General features: G+C 41.0%; 1 protein-coding gene across 2 annotated transcripts in view; it reads right to left on the minus strand.

Moving 5' to 3' along the window:
- dscama (Down syndrome cell adhesion molecule a) overlaps positions 1-14,749 on the minus strand; it is a 97,016-nt gene extending 82,267 nt beyond the window's left edge. For both annotated transcript variants that reach the window (XR_004554653.1, XM_034114775.1), the window contains exon 1: positions 14,016-14,749. Coding sequence is in view for 1 of the 2 variants with exons in the window: in XM_034114775.1 (XP_033970666.1) it covers positions 14,016-14,058 (43 nt within the window). In the remaining variant the exon portion in view is untranslated. The remainder of the gene's footprint in view (positions 1-14,015) is intronic.
- Between the last annotated feature and the right edge of the window lie 329 nt (positions 14,750-15,078).

Here is a 15,078-nt window from a genome sequence, read left to right on the forward strand (position 1 = left end):
CGGTCCAAATAATGCTTGGCACAGTCCCAGATGTCAGCACCCTTTGGTGGAAGGGCCTGCTGAAGCCTCAAACTGTGGATTGCAGTTGAATCCTAATGCAATGCTCCGATTGTGGAGCCTCTGCTTTCGGAGCTCAAGGGCACCAGGCGAGCCTCGGTCAAGGAGAGTCCAGGCGGGCGTGTCAGAGGGATGTGGGGGGATGAGCGCTAATGTCTTGTAGCCCACTAACAAAGAGGCTGACACAGTCTCCGGCTGACAGCTGAGACAGTGAGGAGTCAATGCAGGCAGTAATGCTGCTGGTTTCATCTGCCAACATTACAGAGAATGCTGGGAGAACAGGCTGCAAAGATACTTCATAATCTTCCAAGCAAGCCTTTCCCCAATATTACATGTTCAGTAAGACCCGTGAACCTCCATTCTTACAATGTCAGCAGTCGCTTCCAAATAACCCAGGCAATTTATTTAAGTAAATGCCTGATCAATACAGGTCCCACTAACACACAACATGAACAGGCCTATGCATTAGCCTGTGCATTAGCCCGCTGATGACTGATGTGTCAGGGCTTTTTGCCAGGCCTGTGTTTACCTCAACCAAACACCATTAATCAACCTTAGATGAATGGAGCCTCTTGTTTAAATGTTGAGATGGCAAAAAACTCATGGATGCTTCACATTGTCTCATAATGCCCTGGATGACTGCAACAACATTCTGATATAAAGCTTTTGTCTCTTGATTTTCTCACATCAAATGATCTGCCCTGCCTGAAGCAGCTAATGTATTTAAACATTGCAGTCCAATTGGCTCTCAGCCACAGTGTGGCCGGCACCAGGTCAGAGATCTCTGTGGTGCTACAGTGGGCACCAGGGCATCTAAACATTAGGGCAACTCTACTGGGGCAAACAGGCACTGAGCCACACTGACAGCTCATGGCAGGCCATGCAGGTAATTAAGGCAGAGCTCTGCAGAGACCGCCTAGGGAGGGGAGGGGGGTTGGAGCAGGGGGATTGCAAAAGAGGGAGGGATAGTGAGGGGTGGAGGACAGGACGGCCTCATGATGACAGTGAGTAAGCATCCAAACCCCCCTTCACCCCCGCAACCCCTTCCTCTCCTGCCCTAGGGGCTTACACAATAATCAGTAAAGAGAAGTGCAGCGCAGATCCGAGATGCACAGATTGGAGAACAGGGTCTCCTCTCCCCAAATCACCTGCTTCCATTTTGCCCTCATGAATAATGTTAAGCAGTGCGCTCAGTGCCATGCAGCCGCTATGTAAAACCAATGATACCCTCGTCTGATGTCAACTCTCTGGAGGGCGAGACGAGAGTCAGCGTGGAGTGGGTTGGTTGATGCATATGAACGCTCATTTACATGAGCGCCAACAGGAGAGGAGGGAGTTCCCACTACTTTGAAGACCCTAATCAGTTATATCATCAAGGTCTAAATGGACAAATACTGCAAATCCACTGGGACAGGGATAGAGAAATAAAAGAGAGATGGCTAAGGAGTGAAAAATAAACATTTTGAGTGAGTTAACAAACTCTAGTTGTTGCTATGAAGCCAATATGCAAAGCTATTGAGTCAAAGAAGAGAGGTAAAACATCAATATGAGACATTTATAATGCTTCATTACAAGGGATGGGTATCGTTAGGATTTCATCGATACCGATACCGCTTATCGATACCGGTATTTTTCGATACTCTTATCGATACTTTTCAATAATTTGGTGCTCAAAATTATAGACATGATTACAAGATGTAAAGATTAAACAACAGTCATTTTATTGTAATTTATTATTTAATGTAACTTTTTCAATGTCATACCAAGCAGGTATGAGTGTGTTTGACAGTGTGTCTCTGGAAGGGGGGCGGTTATTAGGGGCAGTTCATAAATCCATGTAAACATGACCATTATTCAGTTAAAACGAGACGCTGCGTGCGCACCTACTAAACCGGAAGCTCTGGTCGGCTAACCATTATAATCCGTTTATTGCGTTTATTATTTATAACTGTAATGATGGATTATCAGTAATCATTTTAAAGTTACACAGAGACATTGGATTAACCGTTTTTATGCCCTTGATCACAAAACAGCAAAGGTAAGACATAATTATCATCATGGCTACGTAAAGTGAAGTTGTTTTCTTGCTCTTTCCTGGCTGCTAGTTCAGTGAGTTCTGGTCGTACAGTGATGAGACTTATACCAATGGAATCTGTGGAATCTCAGATTCTCAATCTTTCATGTGATATGTTGTTTGTGCAGATAAAATGACGGCGGGTAAAACATCCTATCACCGAGCTTAAACCATAGCTGAGGATCTTGGGTAATCAGTTCAGTGGGTGTGTATCGCAATGATGCTCGAAATGTCCCATATAGGCCTACGTCTGTTTCCGGTGACTTTATTTTGAAATTCAGTTCCTGACGGACGCCAAAAAGCCAGAGATTATAGAATTAAACAAATAAATAAAAACAAGGATAATTGTGTGTTATTGTTGAGTAAATAACAGTGTGTTATTTAGAAAAGAATAACAAATTAGAAGGAAAAAAAGATTTAAAAAAATACAGATTTCAGTATTCTGAGGCTCTGAGCTCCATTTATTTTCCTCACGGACGGCAAAAGAAGTCCGACATTATACGATTTAAAATAAAAGCAATAATCGTGGCTTGATATTGAGTAAGAAAATGTTTTTATGAACCCCACAGCTTCCGGTCTTCCAAGACCCGACCGGACAAAAAGACGTGGTGCAGGCACGAAACACACTACCAATAGAAATACATTGCTTTGAAAATCGTTCTGTGTGACACGAAAAAAAGGGGGAAATCGTGTTGGTGAACACGAATCAATAGATTACATGTTGTGACTATAACACGAAATGCCTTGAGACTGGGTTGGCCCCTATGGTCTGCCCCCGGGAGTCTCACAATAATAAGAGCGCTGTTCGGAGAGATGACGAGTGGCATTCACAGTGGCCAATCAGAGTGGTAATCAAACCGGATACGTCACATGGGATTAGTTCCCAACCAACCAGAATTGTTTAAACTAAGGAAGTAGCGTAATTCATATACCGATAGCAGCACCGTTTGTCCAGCGGCTTAACGGTATACCAATACCGTCCAATCAGGTACCGGTACTGACTTAGTACCGGTTCTCGATACCCGTCCCTATTCATTACACTTAGTAGAATTGAAATTACACTATTGTCCTCTGACACATTACACTGCATTATATTTGTGTCCATGACAATCACTTTTTCTCCTTTAGCGGGTTTAAAGCCATGCTAGATGCTCTGAGGATTGCGATGTTGGTCTGTCAGACTAACCACTTGTACCCTAGCTGAAACCTCTCTTATATTGGAGTCTTGTGATGGTGAACACAGCAACATTATACCTGACAAACAAAGTACTGCAGCTTAAAGAAACCATTTTGGGGGATTTTGGCAGTCGTCAGGGCCGAGAAACATCCCTACGCACTCAAACACTGATGGCACACCCATCTCAGCCATCAGCAGCTATTTGGGGTAAGATATCTTGCTCAAGGATACTTTGACCTGTAGGCTGCTCCACCTCCTGAAAACAGCCACGAATATTTACAGTAACTCTCAGCAATAGTCAGAACAGTTATACAGTCATTGAAAAAATGTTGTATGTAACAATCACAGCACATTTTAAACAGTTTAACTAATTGGTTGGTTAGGGTTAGGGTTGGGGAAACATTATTTCTGTTTCAGTCAAATGTTAAACTCTGACTGAGCTGACAGACAGGGAGAAGGAGAAGACAGGTGGATTTCAGGTGAGCCGAGAGGAGGACATTAAAGTCAGCAGGGAGGGGATGAACCACGAGATTAGCTGAAGGAGGAAGGCTGACAGCTTGAAGATCATCTACATATTATACTGTATACAGCACAGAAACTGGTCTGTGGTCCCTATAGCTCATTCCCCCCATCATGACATCTATACGGGGGTTAATATTCATATATGTCAGCCGTTTGAATAATATTAAGGCTTTAACTTTCACAAACAAAGGGTGTGAACGCTTTGAGTGACAGGTGGGGGCCATCTCAGGTGGCTAGAAGCTAGCTGGGCTGCTCTAATTAGTCATATAGGCCCACATAAGCTCCACCCACTTTCTTTGCCCACTTTTGGATTAGCTGGGAGTTAGGCGTTGCTAAAATGGCGACAGTTGAAGCCGCCCACTTTGAGCCTCACGGCAGCTCTGCAGCCTTTTTTATACAGTCTATTATAATCGTAATGTAATATGTACTTACATATAGGTACAGCATAATAAGGGAGTAACAATTGGGATTTGCAGAGGAAAGAAGAAATACGCACTGTAATTGTTTACTTGGTACTTTTGGGGTGCAGTACTGTTATTCAGAGTTGAACATTATTTTTCGTTTGAATAAAGCTTTAAGAAAAGGGTCAAGCAGCTTAAAGTGTAAGTAAAGGGTAGGAAGATATAAAGGTGAATACGACGCCTCCAATTTTACAATGTAATTGAAGGTTAGGAAGACGAAACAGACTCACAGCACTTTTACATTACATGCTAACATCTACCTATTCACATTCAAATGCAAACAATACTGACAGGGCTGCCATACAATATGCCAACTCGCTCATCATAGAATTGAATGCAAAAGGCATTCTAAGAACAGAATCGTTATGGTTCTTCAGCTTTGGACACAAGAAAAAGAGGGGCTTTAAGAACTATGAAGAAGTTAATTCCTTATAAGTCGAGGGCTGTTTTATAAACAGTAAATCCTATGCATTGGTCTGTTTGTGTTCTCGTTGCAACATGTGCCCCTGGAGACCCCTGCTGTGGCAGGAAGTACCCCAGAGGAGGTTTCAGTACTGTGCATTGTGTTCATATTTCTGCGGACAGATATTGTCCCCGCAAGCATGTTACAAGGATGCAGGGATAAATAATAATAAGTTTGAACATGTGCATGGTCCAACCAATAGGGTCGAAGGCTTGTATTTGCTGCAAAGCTGGGCTATGGAACCCTACTGCTGATCTTCCTGTTCACAAAAATTGGACATCAATTAAATATCAAAATCCAATTTAGTCAATGGCCAGTTTTGTCCTTTCCTATTTTTGACTTGAGCATAAAATCCACGGTAGGAAAAACCAGCAGTAAGATGTTATTTGTGTTTGATTCAGAAACAAACTAAATTGTTTTTTCAAATTCCAACTTTGGATGTTCGATTGAATAAAAAACAGAAACGATTTACTGATTCATCACCAAAGTTGTATGGAAAAACTCAGTAATGCTTTATGACTAATATGTTTTTCCTTAAATTGTTGTTTTTATAAATAAACTTGACTGAAGGCAAGTGGTGACTAAACATAGCAACTCAAATGCAACATGGATGGTGAGCTAACCACAGGCCGGACACGTGACTGAAGAAGCACAGACAATCCAGAGTGCTGCTGTTCAGTTTGTTTTCAGTTGAAGGCTTTATTTAGCACTCAGGTGTGTTCATTTCTGCCCGATGTGTGTCTATTTAAACATTATTGGAGGGTGAACATGGAAACCAGCCAGTGATTTGAAGGGGCATTTCTTAAAATAACAACAATTTCAGAGGAAGCATTGCTCTTCCTAAGATTTTTGTTGATTTACTCCTCTATTTCAAAAGAGAAGGATGCGGTAGGCTACTAAATTATTTTAGCATCGCAAAAAATGAATGCAATAAATAGGAAAGTAATACAAAAGACTATTTTGCAGTTGTGTGTACAGTATCTTGCAACACTAGATGTCCATACACACATATTAGATTAAACATTTGTATATTGTCGCTGTATAAGCTTACATGGTTTACATTACATTGATTAAAAGGCTTTATAGAGAAGCATTAAGGTGTAACAAAGTGATGTTTTACATGCATTGCATTATCAAGTTTATACAAAAACCCTATGGCTAATGCAGTCAAATGGATTCAAAGGATATCGGACTCACAAGAAGAGGTTGTATGATATGTTGAATGCTCTGTAATGTGCAGCCATTGCAGTGCTGTTCTGCATCATGTGGGGGAAATAAAAGCCATTTGCACACGAGAAACAAAGAGGCGGAATAAGCAGTTGACAGTGGAGGGCAAATCAAAGTCCTGGGGTTAAATGGAACTGTGGGTCAGATGACTAGACAGCACTGCATTTCCGCCTAAAGCCATGCTCCTGTGCCTCAGACCCCCCCCCCCCCCCCCCCCCCCATCCCCCTCCACTCTCTGCCTCCACCCCTGCATCCCCTCCCCTCACCCTTCCATTTGCCTCAAAGGCGAGAGTATTTAATGCTCAGTAACCCCACTGCGGGAGAGAGTGCTCTCTTGTTGCTTACAATTTCTATTATTATTTAATATCTATCTCTTTTATGAATTGTCTTTTTGTTCAATTTATTTTATTTTTAATTATTATGTTTTATTGCCTATGTAAAGCATGAAATGTGCTATATAAATAAACCCACCTTAAACACAACAACAATCTATTACATATGTGAATGTAGGTGTCTCCATCCAGGGATTTCAATCCCAGAATAGTCATGACTCTTATAGTGGGCATACAGTACATGGGCCCTCGTTATTTAGTCCTACAGGAGCCTGTCCATACAGCACCCTTATAAATCACCCTGATGGATACACGGTTAATTGAGAGCAGCACAGACAGCCAATGGTAAGAAAATGGCAGCGCTCTGCATTAGAGCTGCACTCAATCTAAACACAGGAGTGATCCTTTAATAATCATCATGTTTTCTAGGATTATTAGCAGCAGTATTCCAGATCATAATGCACCCTTCCATCCCTCCCTGTCCTACCTGGACTGTGTGCATCACACAGCCTGCTGCAGGGGGCTCTGCAAACACTGCCAGGCAGCAAAACACACATCAACGTATTCAGAGCGTTTAGTGCCCGGGATTAATCAAATTATAATTTAATCATCTGATCAAACAGCAATTAGCATAATCACTTCTGTGGAAGGCCTGATAGAGCGGAGACTGGAGCGCAGTGGAGCTGGGGGCTAGCAACACTTTAATGAAACATTTGCCAGAATGTTTGAAAATGTTACACATTCCGGGCTGTGGAACAGAGCTGGATTCAGAATGCTAATCAGCGCTGTTTGGTTATGCCTAATGAATACGTCCAGTAGTGAGCCACTGGGGAAGAAATGGACAGAAATTGCCATGATTTATTTTTGGTGTTCTATTTTCTTCACAGAAAGAATAAATCCCTTATTATTGCTACATCAAATTCTTCAACATCTTATCTTTTTGTAATGTATTTTCATGCCTCATATTCCATCCAAAGAAGCCAGACTCTGTAGAGCACCATGTTGGGCCTTCTGGTGTTTAACTAACGCTTTGATACTGTTGCAGAATGTGCTGTGCTTTAATCATTTGCATTGAAAATATATTGATTGAAGTCTTGTTTTCAATTAACAAACTTCAAGTTTTTTTATTTAATATTTGTTTAGATCATAAATGTTTGGTTTACCATGCTTGTTGCCCACTTATATCTCTATTTGTTGTTATTCTTTAAACGTGTTGGAACTCTAGAGAAGGTAATACATTAAATGTTGAGAACAGCAATCGTTGCAATGCAATGTTTTTTTTACTTCTATGAGGGGAGTTATAGGAATCTGAAATGTCATCGGTTTCAGAAGGACACCAGACCCTCTGTTAAAGTCTACATTTTACAGAATTGTATGAGAATATACCTTTTGCCTCACAACAAATATACCACAAAGTTAGATGAGACACAAGTGACCTGTAAGTGATTTGACACTAAATAAACCATACCAAGAGGGCTAGGGAGACACCTCTCTGTAGGAGTCTTTAACCCCAGTGTTCAACATTTTCTACAAAGGACAATATTCATAATGCATCTATCTAAAGCATTCTGCAATACATAACAAGGTTTTGGAGGATAATTCAAGGGCACCTAAATATTAAATGAGTCCTAATATTCACATTGAACATATGCAAAATGTATGCTGGTCAAAATATTTGAATGTCAATGTAGGACTCTACAGAAACCATGATCTGTGGATTAAGGCAAACACTTTGTGAATGTCACCGTGCCAGTAAACATACATTATTATTGCAAATGTGTATGAACATAAGGCATAATGCGCAGACAACTTTAGAGGAAGCCCCCTGATACTTCCTCCTGCATGTATTGCCTCTGGCTTTTAATATGTTCATACCTGACAGCAGATCTCTGTTGTAACTGGTGTGAACACAACAAAGCTCTTTGCATGTCTGTCTTTATTATGACTGCCTTTCTCAGGAGGGGAAGGGGGGGCTGACTGCAACACTGATAACATGTATGCCTTCTGTGCTGAGCTCCGTCTAAACTACATTTTACAGAGGCTCCTCTGCTGTGGAATACTAGCAGTGGGTCAGTTTAGCTTATCCCCCTAAATTGTAGTGATGTATCAGTGAGTATTGCCTCATTAGAATAGCAAAGGTAAAAATAAACCAAAAATAAAGTGTTATCACTGCGTTTGGATGCTAATGCAGTCACAACTTATGAAGACATGAATCCGTTATTCTGACATTGATGTGACCTGGCAAACACACAGAACATTAATTTGTTTTCTTATTATCTATACAACATCCTATCCTAATATCTGTTGTAATATCAGTTTTTCTATGAATCCCAGAACATTATTCCAAACCAAATTTTCTTGATCTGATTAAATTCAACTTCATATTTTCCTGACATTAAATACATAATCATTGAGTTCTAATGTCAGCTTTTTTTGTATCATTTAACCACACATACATATGAACACAGATTGTAGCACTAAGGAGGAAAAGCTGGGTCTTTTTCCTACTGGATATATAATAGAGAATGGTGAGATGTAATCAGTATCCAACAGTATGATACAATAGGGATGCACTGGACGTGGCGAGTATAGGCCTGTTTCTGCATGGAGAAGCGACTGATTTGATATGATTCTTAGAGCTTTAGATTCCACATTACACAAGCTGACTGTGTCCCTCGGCCCCCTCTCTGCCTCCTCTTTTTCTGCCTCACTACACACTATCATCTCCTTAAGCATTCTGGTCTGGGTTAAATGAAACCTTTAACAGTTCAATGTGCAGCCATTAACATATGCTTGAGCCTACTCTGGTCTGAACAGCCCAGCTAAGGCACAAGCACAAACAGTGGAGCGACACAAAAACCCTGACTCGATGCCACTGACACATCCTGGTGTGATTAGAGAGGCCCTGAAAACAGCATGACACTTATACCTTCGAATCTTAGTCCTTTTTCATAATCTGAATTCTTAATCTCGATAATATAAACATCTAAAATTGACGTAAACACCTTCAAGTGACTGGATAAAGTCAATACAAAAATTAATTCAAGCGTTGCTTTATAATTAAATGTCAATTATCATAACATAATGTAGCCTAAAGCTAAAGAATATGGGTGACATTAATGTAAGAATATTCTAGCAGCATTAAATGCAGTTTCTCTGCTCAGAACAAAAAAAAAAACACGACTTCTATTTACTTAACAAGAGTAATCAGAGTATTTCCAGTGGCCTACATCGGTGTGCTGATATTACTGTGCAGATGAAGAGCGTGTGTTGTCGTGACTCTGTCAACCCATCCTGGCATACAGGAAGTGACAGATGTATACCAGAGAACACCAGTCTGCACAGACCTACATTCCCACTGGCCTTAATGTAACCTCTAAGCAGCACTGTTCCTCGGATGATAATGGGACAAAACAATGCGATTGTCTTAAAGACTAAACTAAGGTTTCACTAAAAGGTTCTTTTTATATATTTTGGTGGCATTCATATGACATTTGGAGGAAGAATAGGCTAAAGATGTCCCATGTCTCCTGGAAACGACTATGAAACTGTTAAGCTAACTTGGCCAACACATTTTGGAAAGAAATTACGTTTTCTCGCAACGCGTTGGAGTGAGTGGGGTCTGCTGCTATTTGTATGTTGATGTGTGCTTGCAAGTTTGTCTTTCTGATTTTCAGTGTTATACTGACTGATGAATTTGATGTCGTTGCTTGTAAATGTTTTATATTGTCTACTGATTGTTCTGTTTGGAAATACATTTATCTGATAAGGCATACATTATTTCCTTTCTTTTTGAGATAATAGTGTTTCATGCATGGTTGAAAAAGACAAATAACTATACTATAGTCAAAGAGGATTTTAGGGTCTACATCCTCAATGGGATAGGTCGAGGTAACAAAAGCACTTTGGTTGAGGTTAGGGAAAGACTGTGGCTTTGGTTGAATTTTAACAAAGTAAACTTTGGACTTTAAAGGTTCTTAAGTTACATTCAGAGCATGAATAATAAAGCAAGCACATACAGATACTTCACTGTCTACCTTTAAAACCTGCATTAACATCAGTTGAAGTAAATTATGTGTGTTCATTTGAATTAGTCAAAGTGATAGGGCAAGTAAACACATTTTCGTTTAGTAAATTCAACATAACTGTGGTAAGTATTTAGCATAATTGGAGTTAAGAAATAAAACATAAAATAGGTAGATTGAACATAATTGTATAATGTAGCATTGAAAAAGGATGGTTTGGTGAGATTTGCTTACATTTAAGAAGTAATATTTAGATTTCTAGTCTTTTTCCCAATTATTCAACATAGTTAACCAGTTGACATTGGTTTATTATGTAAGCTAATTTAACATTATATCTTTGAGTGTAGTGAAGAAATGTATACATGAGCAGAGAGGGTGTTTTATCCCTAAGTGTGTTGTAATCTCAGCTTTTCTGTCTTCTGGTTAATAGCCAGTCGGGACACGTGCAGTCTATGGTTCACATTAGCAAGCTAATGGCCGCCTCTCTGCACTGCGCTCAGTGGTTACCGCTAACCAACAGTGTTGTCACAGAAGCTCAATGACCCCCTTCCGATTCCCCCTCAGGTAACACCGTTAGTTCTATCAGCGCTTCTGTAGTTTGCACTGTTCTTTATGTTAGCACCATTAGCTGCTAGCCGCTGGCTTACTGTAGCTTGTTGCTAAGATGATTTGTACGAGGAAACTAAACTGTGCTCCTTCATTAATCATGTTTGAAGTCTGAATCAAGTCCTAATGAAAACGCTGATCTTTTAATAAGCGGAGGAACCTTTTCTCCAGCAGCCCCTCGTCATCCTAAACAGAAAGCTAAAAATACACATGCACAGAGTGATACTAAGAGCCAATGCAGGAGCGCCGCTGTATATTTACACAGCTTATTAGCGTCCAATTGAGCATTTGTCAGATTCCCCCCCCCCCCTGGCGCAGCGGAGCAAAAACAACATTATGCCACTTCCCCAATTTATCTCTTCATAACTGGAATATGTTGTCCCCGTTCCATTTAGGTTTTAATAGACACTTCTGCAAGGGCACTTTAAAAGCTCAAGCACCACTGAAGTGAACTCTACAGCAGATTTTACTCTGTACAGCGCTGAAATGTTTATATCTACTGTAGATGAGCTGGCAAATGTGTCCCATAATTCAGAGCAAAAGTGCAGATGATTCTATTCATACATGACCACTGCAAGGCTGTGGTTTTAATCTCCTAAAGACTCACTGAAAAAACTGAAACGTTGGTTGGCTGAAAGTAAATAATATTGAGTTTTAATAAAAAAATATTAGGTTCAACTTAATATTTCAACTAACCTAATACAGTTAGGGGAAATTTGTTGGCATAATACATTTAATTAAAGTCAATGTTTCAGTTTTGTCCGTGCATATTCAAATATCAATGAACAAATAAACAGCATATAAAGGGATCATTCCCAAGTAACTGTTATTATGTGGAAAGAGTGCAGCATTAGGGTCACCTGAACAGAGTGCGGTGCTGCTCTAGCCCAAAGCCCACACTGCAGCACTCATTAGGTCTCCATAGAGACAACCTCAGCACTGGACCGGAGCTCTAAAAGCCCTGATTTCAGGAAGCTCCATCCCCCTGTCCTGAAGAGATTCTGATGCAACTGCTCATTAAGACTAATCTTTGCAGGTCTGTTCGGGGAAAACAAATGTGCAGCAGAGAGAAAAGCGTCTAAGATCAACAATCACTGCCCTTTTATTCAGTCAATTTAGCATGGAACAGAAAGAGGAAAATTACAAAGAGGGGATTGTCATAGGCCGATGCACTCTGGGTAATTCTAATTGCTGCCACAAAAACAACATTTGATTCTCGGAATCAATAGAAAAGGTCAGTGTCAAATAAGCCCGGTCTGTCGATATGAATGGCACCGCATCAGCAGCGACCACAAACGCAGCGTTCATCACAATAACAAATGCTGTTGCTGCCATTCAAAGTTTCCATGTAGATGTCTACAGCAGCAGCCATTTTGCAGTGCTGTTGCCTGGACCAAAGAGACTGAGCGAGCCATTCAAAAGCAACATCATTGAGTGAGATTTGAAATGGACATCGTCTGTTTCTCGAAATGGTCTCGCGTCAGCTAAAGAAAGGGTCTTTGGTACGCTACCGTCACTGCTTTGACTCCATTCTCTCCTATAAATAAGCACTGCCTTCATGGAACCCTTCAGCATGGCCACAAAATGGTTTTCCTGTCATCTTCGCTTGACGCATCGCCCTCTACTCTCACATTGTGTCCACTTTGGATTTTTTCTTAACCCCCCTTTTTCCTTCGTCTACGTCTTTCAAAAGATATTCTAAATACACCAATTTTCTTTCAAGCTGATTTCTGCCCCCCAACACACACACAGAGCCACCCCCCCCCCCCCCCCCCCCCTACCCCATAGCACCCCGTCCTCCTTACTGCCCCCCCTTCCTCACACACCCTTCTTGTATTTGCTGTAAAAACATAAAATCACCTTCCAAACCTATCTTTTGAGGATTTCCCTGTGCACAAAATAGGATTTGAATGCATTTTGCGTGATGTGCACTTGGGCAAAGGGTGATAAGGACTTGTCTTTTTTTTCCAATCCAAAATGACTCCATGTCTTTGCTTCTAATATGGCGGGTGCATTGACAGAGAAAAAGCACAGTCAACCTATTTAATCCTTTTTCTAGAAGACGCTCGACAGATCCAACAGAAACCATGCAAACATGCAATCTCCAAGTTATTCCATACTTTAAATTACAAATTCATGAAGGCCCACTTTACATATTATAGCATGCATGTAAATAAAGTACATTTTTTTATTAGCAAAAGTGTTAGTTTGGTGAATTTGGGATTTGAAATGTAATTATGTTGTCTAAAAAGAAATTATTTTAGTTTCATTAGTGAATTTTGTTTTCAGTTTGAATCTAATTTACAGGCAGGTTTGAGATTTAAACAAACAAATGGTGAATGCACCAGGTGTAACATGCTATTTGTTACACACAATTATTCACAAATGAATCATTTGTAATAATTCAACTGTGGGAAACAGTGAAAGGTAAATGTATTAATATGCTATTTGAGCATCTCAAAATGCTGTCGGATAATGCACCCAGACTGAGGCCCAATGCAGTTTGATAGGAAGCAATTAATAATGCTTAATTGTACAAACTGAGAATAAAATCAAATAATTAAGACGTTTCATTTAGGGTCATATCATTTGCAAACAAATAATTAGGAAAAAAAATAACAAACACATACAAAATGTCCTGTTCCTCATGCAGTGCAGGCTGCACCTAACACTCAACCTACATTTCTCCTCTCCCTCTGCGTGTTTGTGTGTGTGTGTGTGTGTGTGTGTGTGTGTGTGTGTGTGTGTGTGTGTGTGTGTGTGTGTGTGTGTGTGTATTTCTCCCTCGCTCTATTTGATAAAAGGCTAATCTTAAATGTGGAAACTGCATGAGTGGTAACACGTCCACAACCTTCATTTTAATAAAGGTTAATGTGGATTGAAGTAAAGAGCCGCAGTGTGTGCAGGACACAGCAACAGCCTGTTCTACCGTCCAATTTTCCAGGACAAAAAAAATCAATATCTCCAATGTGCAAATGCTTAAAAGCTATTTGTGATATTATGTGAACACTGTGTCTGGTGGCGTAATTAACCTGCACCTGAAGTTTAACGTGCACAAATGCATCACCTACCATTCAAGATGCACTGGGAAAAGATAAGAGCCAATATCCACATGCCCCGCTCCGTTCAATATCCAAGCTTATGCTTTTTCTTCTTCTCTCCCCGCACTCTTTCTTCTTGTTATTTCTTCCTTTTATTTCTTCAACAAGTCAATTGCAATGAAAGAAAGAAAGAAAGAAAGGGGAGCTTGCAAATCTCTCTCTCTCCCTCTCCCTCTCTCTGTTTCTCTTTCTCCCTCTCTTCCTCTCAATCCTTCACGTTGGGAAGAAGGAGATGAAAAGGAGGAGGTTTGAGCTTCTTCCTTCTGCTGATTGTCTTCTGCTACGGGAGACAGTGTATGATCCACAACTGTGCGTCTCCGCTTCTTTATTTTTGGACTGACCGCACCGCACCGCGCCGGGCCTCAGCGCAGCCGTCCCCCCGTGTCGGAGCGCTGCTCTGCTGGGAACATGAGGGATCTCGACTCGGTATGCTCCGGTCCAGGTGAGCTGTGCCGCGGCTGCTGCTGAGTCAGAGGCTGGAGAAGCATAGGACAAACTGCCTGTGCGCACACCCAACTCCACAATTTAAAGCCAAAAAAACCCCAAAAGGTTCCAAAATCGGAAAAATAATCAATAAATGAAATAAATAAATTCACTGAAAACAGACACACATGTCCTCTCAGGTAAATGAATAAAATGCGTAAAGTTGGATTTGATTGTTAGCTGCGCTGGAAACTCATTCTCTCTTCGCCGCCTCTCTCCGTCCGGCGAGCAACAAGCACACGCATCTTCCCCCCGCAGCCGCACACACAAACTGCGCACACTGGTCCATGCGCTTAAAAGCTGCCCTGCCTCAGAGTACTGTGGAATAAACCCTCGCCTCCTACTCCGCAGCCGACTCTCTCGCTCTCCATTGCCTTAAAGGTGCAGGGGTGAGGGGCGCACAGCTGAGCCTCTGGCTTAAAAAAAAAAGTGTCTTTTGTTTCAACACAGAGGAGGATCAAGGTGTCCCACGTTAACAACAGGGAAAACTATACAATACCACAAGAGAGAATTAGCCCATGCAGGACCTCCTTTCTATGATTTGCTGGTG

Source organism: Trematomus bernacchii, unplaced genomic scaffold, assembly GCF_902827165.1.
Source record: "Trematomus bernacchii unplaced genomic scaffold, fTreBer1.1, whole genome shotgun sequence".
Taxonomy (NCBI): domain Eukaryota; kingdom Metazoa; phylum Chordata; class Actinopteri; order Perciformes; family Nototheniidae; genus Trematomus; species Trematomus bernacchii.